General features: G+C 58.0%; 1 protein-coding gene across 10 annotated transcripts in view; it reads right to left on the minus strand.

The window, feature by feature from the left end:
• EMID1 (EMI domain containing 1) overlaps nt 1–5013 on the minus strand; it is a 42304-nt gene extending 37291 nt beyond the window's left edge. For all 10 annotated transcript variants that reach the window (XR_010749350.1, XR_010749351.1, XM_066370568.1 and 7 more), the window contains exon 1: nt 4808–5013. Coding sequence is in view for 8 of the 10 variants with exons in the window: in XM_066370568.1 (XP_066226665.1) it covers nt 4808–4908 (101 nt within the window). In the remaining 2 variants the exon portion in view is untranslated. The remainder of the gene's footprint in view (nt 1–4807) is intronic.
• Nucleotides 5014–6000: the final 987 nt, after the last annotated feature.

Below are 6000 nucleotides of genomic sequence, written 5' to 3' on the forward strand. Positions count from 1 at the left end.
ATACGTTTTTCCTAATGAACAGGTGGGGATTTTATAAGTTTAAAGAGATATATTCCCAAAGGCTCCCTACCCTTTAAAGCCTTTGGGTCCCTAGAACTGTGGTTTTAAACCTGTTGGGGTTTTGTTTGGAGGAACATAAGCCCCTGTGGGAAAGTAATGCGAGTTGTGGCTCCTCCTCAGAAAAATGCACAGAATTTGGGGTATAAGTTCAGGGTGGCTCAGGTGGTTCAGCCTGTCTCCCACGATGGCCCAGGGCTTTGTGAGTGAAGGAAGAAGGGAGGGAGGGAGCAACCCAGGCAGAAGACAGAGGTCTAGACACAGGAGGGGGCCCTGGGCACAAAATGAAGACCACATGCCACTGGACAGGCTCATACGTACAATATTCAGGCACATGCATCAATATGCACACACAGTGTACACAGGTATATACAGACGCACGTGTGCGCACTCACATATGCATATGTGCACACACACAGACCCATCTAAGGGCACACACACACACACACACACTCACAGCCCTGAGCATTTGGGGGAGCATACAGTCACACCAAAGCAAATCCTACAGAATGGCTGTCCTGCTTGCACTAGGGTCCCCACGGCAGACACAGGGCTGTGCACCCTCACACACTCACATGGACTGTGCTGGGGGAAATGGCCCCGTGACCGCCCACAATGGCACTAGCTGCCCCTCTTTGGGGAGCGAGAGAAAACATTTTTCTTCCTTAATTAAAATCTCCCCCTTGTGGATTGCTGCATGGTTTATTTCCCACAAGTTAGAGTTGGCTTGAATCTTCTGCTTTAGGAGACACGGAGCTGGCTGCCAGCTAGCTAGACATTATAGACAGGAGAGGACACTCAGGCCAGGGGGTTCAAGGTCAGCCCTTTGTTCTCTCCCTCTGGGGGTCACAGGTAACCACACTTCACCCCTCCCCGGCCTTGGAGACCCCAGCCCCACTGCCCCCAGGATGAGCCTGAGATCCCTTACAGGGTCCCAGCCTGGTCCTGCTGCCCTCTTGCCCCCCGGTCCACTTTCCACAGACAGCGGGAGCTCTTTGTAAAGCACAGACCTAACGCTGCCACGGTCGCCATGGAGTCCACAGCCCACAGTGGCTCCCAGCGCCCTGGGAGCCCTGAGTGCTCTGTCCCACATGCTGCCCCCTCTCTTGCACACTCCTGCTGCCTCTCTGACCTTCCTACCCTGCCTCCCATGTGCTGCATTCCCACCCCTCAGATATTCGGATACTAGGTTCTCTGCCTGGAAAGTCCTCCCGCTGCTCCGGCAAACTCCTATTCACCACTGAGGTCTTAGTTTCTGAGGACCCCAGCAGAGGTGGACACCTCCAGGGGTCCCAGCTGCCCTGAGCATTTGGGGGAAGGACATGCGCCAAGCCAAGATGGGGTTCAGCCTGAGGGCACTCAGAGAGGTTTGCTGAAAGACTGAGAGTCACGGCCCTGAGCAGAGGAGCCAGGACCCAGGTTCCCAGAGACGTCTGCAGCCCCTGGAATCCTGCTGTCCCTGTGGGCTTCCTTTCCTGGACTGTGGTAGGTGATAAGCTACCCAAGAACCTGATGAGGCTGGGCCACTTCCTGTGGGATGGGCAAGGAAAGGGGCCGGGAGGAGGCAGCCCTTCTGTCCTGGGCCCGTCACTTCTGCCCACTCAGCACCTTCTGGGTCCCCAGAGGCCACCGGGGGAGAGAAAACAGGCCAGACCAGCTCAGCCTGGCACCAGCTGCCCCCACTGGTCCCCCTACACACACCTGCCTTCCACCCCCTGCCACGAGGGGCCCAGGGGACTTTGTCTCTGAGGGGCCCAGGGCTGCGATCCGGAACAGTGATAGGGGCTAATTGCAGGAGGCAGCCAAGCAGGCTGGGGGCCAAGGGCCGTTATGAAAAGGAGAGGAAAGAAAGGAGATGTACCGGGTGGGGGTGGGGTGACTAGAGCCAGAACCCCCGCACTGGAGGCCAAGTTTCATTCCTAGCTCTGCTGCTTCCTAACACGGTGACCTTGGACAAGGTCCTGATCTTCTCTGGGCCTCACTTTGTCCACCTGCAAATGGGGACAGCAGATTCTCCTCTGGTAGGGGAGGTTTCACACCAAGTGCTTAGCATGGTATTGAAAATTCTTGTTCCTGGACTATGACACAGGCCCCACAGCTCACAGCTGTGGTCCAGGGCCTTCCCTGGGGCTTGGGGACACTAGCACGGAATCTTCTACACTAAGTCCTCCTCTCGACTGCAGAATAGAGATGGTCAGGCTCTGCATTTTACAGAGGGAGCAACTGAGGCTCTGAGAGAAGTCACCTACCTAGGCCACTCATGTGGGAATGGAGCTAGGATTTGAGTTCTCTGGAGAGGGGCTGGGAAGAGAATTCTCCACTCTTCCTGATCTCACAGGAAGCCAGGACTGCAGGGGGAAGAGGCCTGGGCCAGGACATTGGTGAGGGCTTTAACTCTAGAGGAGGGCTCAGGCTGGAAGGGACCTCAGAGGGGCAGGAAGCAGCCCAGCAGGGACGGAGGAAGAACAGGGGTAGGGGAGAGCCCAGGCAGCTCTGCACAGCCCTGGGGCACCCTGGTTGGGGGGGGTCTCCAAGTCTCACCACATTCCTGGGGCTGGGGGCGGCCCCTTGGATGCCTTCCCGGGCCTCCCCCTCCCCAGGCACAAAGCCTCTTTTCTGCCTCTTGTCCCTTGGCTGCCAAGGGGCGCCTGGGGTGCCGGGCTGGGGTGGAGGGAGGGCTGATGGGGCAGAGACATCCCCTTGCTGTTTCCAACGATGCTGGGATGGGGCCACAAGGGGAAGTCCTGGCAGCCGAGGACCACAGATTCCTCCAGCTAGGGGTCCCTTCCCCCACCCAATGTTGGTGATAGCAGGAACTACTATATGTCAGGGCCAGTGCTGGTCCTTTCCATGGGGACTATCCATCCTGAGAACAGGCTGCGAGCAGGGGATGAGGGGAGGAAACTGAGAAGAAAAGTGAGACCTAGGGCTGTGAAATGACCTGCCTGAGGTCACACATTGGGTGGGTGAGGCAGCCAGGGCCAGAACGCCTAACTTCTATCCATGACTGCACACCTTACCAAACCTGCAAGCTGATAACCTCTGCTGGGTGAAAAGGACACTGGATTTGGAAACTGGCCTGGACTGTGGTGCCTCTATTCCTTTCTAGGGCTGTCTGTAACATGGGAGCCACGGCAGTGCCCCCGGGGCTTTTGTGATGCTAGGGCCACTGTGAGCCTTCTGTGAACAGATAGAGTGACAGTCTCCAGTGACCACCAGATATCTACCCACAATCACTATCCTGCTCCCATCCAGGATGCCCAAAGCGTGAGGGACCCAGCTTGGAGGGCCCTGGCTGGCTAGACGGCAGTCTGGACCTTAACTCCTCTCAGTCATCACCCTGATTCTGACAATGGAATTCTCAGTTCAGAGTCTTGGTCATCTTAGCATCTGGGATCCTGGGGAGTTCACATCCATGTCCTGGGCAGGCTGGGCAGGTCATATCCCCTCTCTGAGCCTCAGTTTCCTCCTCTATGGAAGAGAACACAAAAATGCATCATTCCTAAGGTAGCCGGGAAGGTTCTAGAGCAATGGAGGCAGGTGGAATACCCAGCCTGTGTAGGCCAGTGGTGGTCAGCATGCAGTAGGTGGTGGCTGTCGCACTGTGCCTATCCCATACAACTGCTCTTCTGGCCTCTGATGCCTCAGTCACCTCTCCCAGTCCTGCCTATGTCACCTGCTCTTGCTAGTCCAATGTGGGCCTGCTGGCCCCTGGCCACTGGGCAAGGAGAATTTCTGAAAAGAACTAAAGTGAAGCTGTAGGAGGTGGGGGCTGGGCAGGCATTTAAATGTGATGAAAAGGCCTGGAGAGGCCTGGCTACTCCATATTGTCTGCCCGGCTAGCCCTTAAGACCCTTAAGAGGGGACCCCAGTAGGGGTGGAGCTTGCAGCCAGGACAGGGGCCAGGCAGGTTTAAACAGTGCCATCAAGGCCAGAAAGACACAGATTTGAATCCCAGCTGTTCTATTAATGGCCCATAAGCCTAGACAATTATGTTAATTTTCTGGGGCCTCAGTTTGCTCATCTGCGAAATGGGGACAAATGCTCCCAAACCTCATTCAATCCTTGAAGGATTAATGACACTGCATAGAAAGGGCCCCCTCACTGGTACTGGAAGATGCTCCACAAACACCAGCAGAGAGAATGTCCCCAGCTCCTGAGAGAGAGGCAGGAAGACAGAGTACTACCTCCTATCTCTGTCCAAAATGCCAGGCCCCTGGGGGCCGACACTGACCCAGGGGCTCTGAAACTCCACCCCAGTCTTCTTCCTCCCAGGGAAATAATAAATAGCTGGTACTAAAAAAAGCTAGGAGCAAGGAAAAGGAAGGAGAGTCCCCAGACGTCAGCTAGGGGGTGTCCTGGGCTTTCTTATGTGCCGGGCGGGGGTGGGAAGTGGGGGCTTGCGTTAGGGAGACCCAAGTCCTGGGGGAAGGGTTGTTCTCCTTCCCCTCCTCTGTGGCTCTAGGGGTGAAATGGTTAGGGGGGTGTGGAGGAGGCTGTTGAGGCAGGCTGGCTCCGGACACATGAAGAAGGGAACCCCCATTTCTGGGAGCCTCTGCCAGATAGTGAGGTGGCCCAGGATCCCTGCCCCCACCCAGAATGGCACTTTGGTGGGGGACCAGGTCCTTTTTCCAAACCCGGGCTCGTTGCGGGGGGAGGGGGACGAGGCGGGGTGGGAAGGGATGCCTGAAGTCCGGCCCCAAACCCGGGCTGGCAGAGCACAGAGGTGGTGGTAGGAGCCAGCCCTTACCTGCGTCCGGCGAACGGGGCTCCCCCGACGCTCCACGCGGCGCTGCCTCCCGGGAGCAGGAGCCCGAGGCAGAGCAGCACCCAGGCTAGCGGGCCGCCCATGCTGCGCCCGGCGCCCTCCGCGCGCGGCCCCTCGCCGTCGCCGCCCCCAGCCTGCCGTCCACGCCCGCCCGCGCCGCCAGCCGCCCCGGACGCACGGATCCCGGTTCCCAGCGCTGTGGCGGGAGGGCGGCAGGGAGGCGGGCGCGGGGCGGGGGCGCGCCTCCGGGCCTCGCCCGGCCCCTCGGCGCGGCCCCCCGCCCCCTGCGCTGCCGCTGCCAACCCGGAAGGAGCCCCGGGGGGCCGGGCGCCCCCGCCAGGAGGTCCGCCAGGTGGCCCACCTGGTCCTGGTGCTCTGCTCCGCGTGGTCCTTTTGGGGGCGGGGTGCCAGTACCGAGATGCCCTCCCACGTGTTGCAGAATCGGGGACTGAGTCCCTGGGCCGCGGTCTCATAGCGGCCATGACCCGAGGCCACCAAGCCTGAGCTAATGATATGGGAGCCTCATCCCCTCTTTTTTTGAGGGATCCAGTCCCTGAGGCATGTGGGATCCTCCATGCAACAAAGGCTTCCTGAGCAGCGATGGCCCCGGTGTGCAGGACACATCATCTCCGCTTCTCATCCTGCTTCGGTTTAATCTCACCATTCTGGGAGATGTGAGCACAATTATCCCCACTGTGCAGAGAAAACCGAGGCCCAGGCACTCATACTCTCCCTGGGAGAAGACCTGGGTGATCCCATCAGGTCAGTGTCCTCTCATTGCCATATTACAGATGGAGAAACCGAGGCACAGAGAAGAGTCATCATTCGCCACAAGCCCTCCATCAGTGGTTGGAAGAGCTAGGTTTTGAACAGAGATCTCCTGACTTCAGAGGGGGTCAGCTCTTAGCACAATTAGGGAAGAGTGTAGACAGCACATTGGTCTGGGGCTCGGTTTTCCCATCTGTAACAAGGAAAAGATTGGCTTAGAGTGGAGTTTCTTCATCTAGGGTACATGGATGATCTGGCCTCTGGGGACAGGGCTGTGAATACCACTAAGATGTATGCAAATATGTTTGTGATGCATGGGTGTGTGTGTGCACATGCAGGTATGATGTGTGTGTGTTAATGGGGAGAGACCACAGCTCTCATCAGAGGGGACCCAGAGCCCTCCAAAA

The sequence above is a fragment of the Saccopteryx leptura genome, chromosome 2, assembly GCF_036850995.1.
Source record: "Saccopteryx leptura isolate mSacLep1 chromosome 2, mSacLep1_pri_phased_curated, whole genome shotgun sequence".
In the NCBI taxonomy this organism is placed as follows: Eukaryota; Metazoa; Chordata; class Mammalia; order Chiroptera; family Emballonuridae; genus Saccopteryx; species Saccopteryx leptura.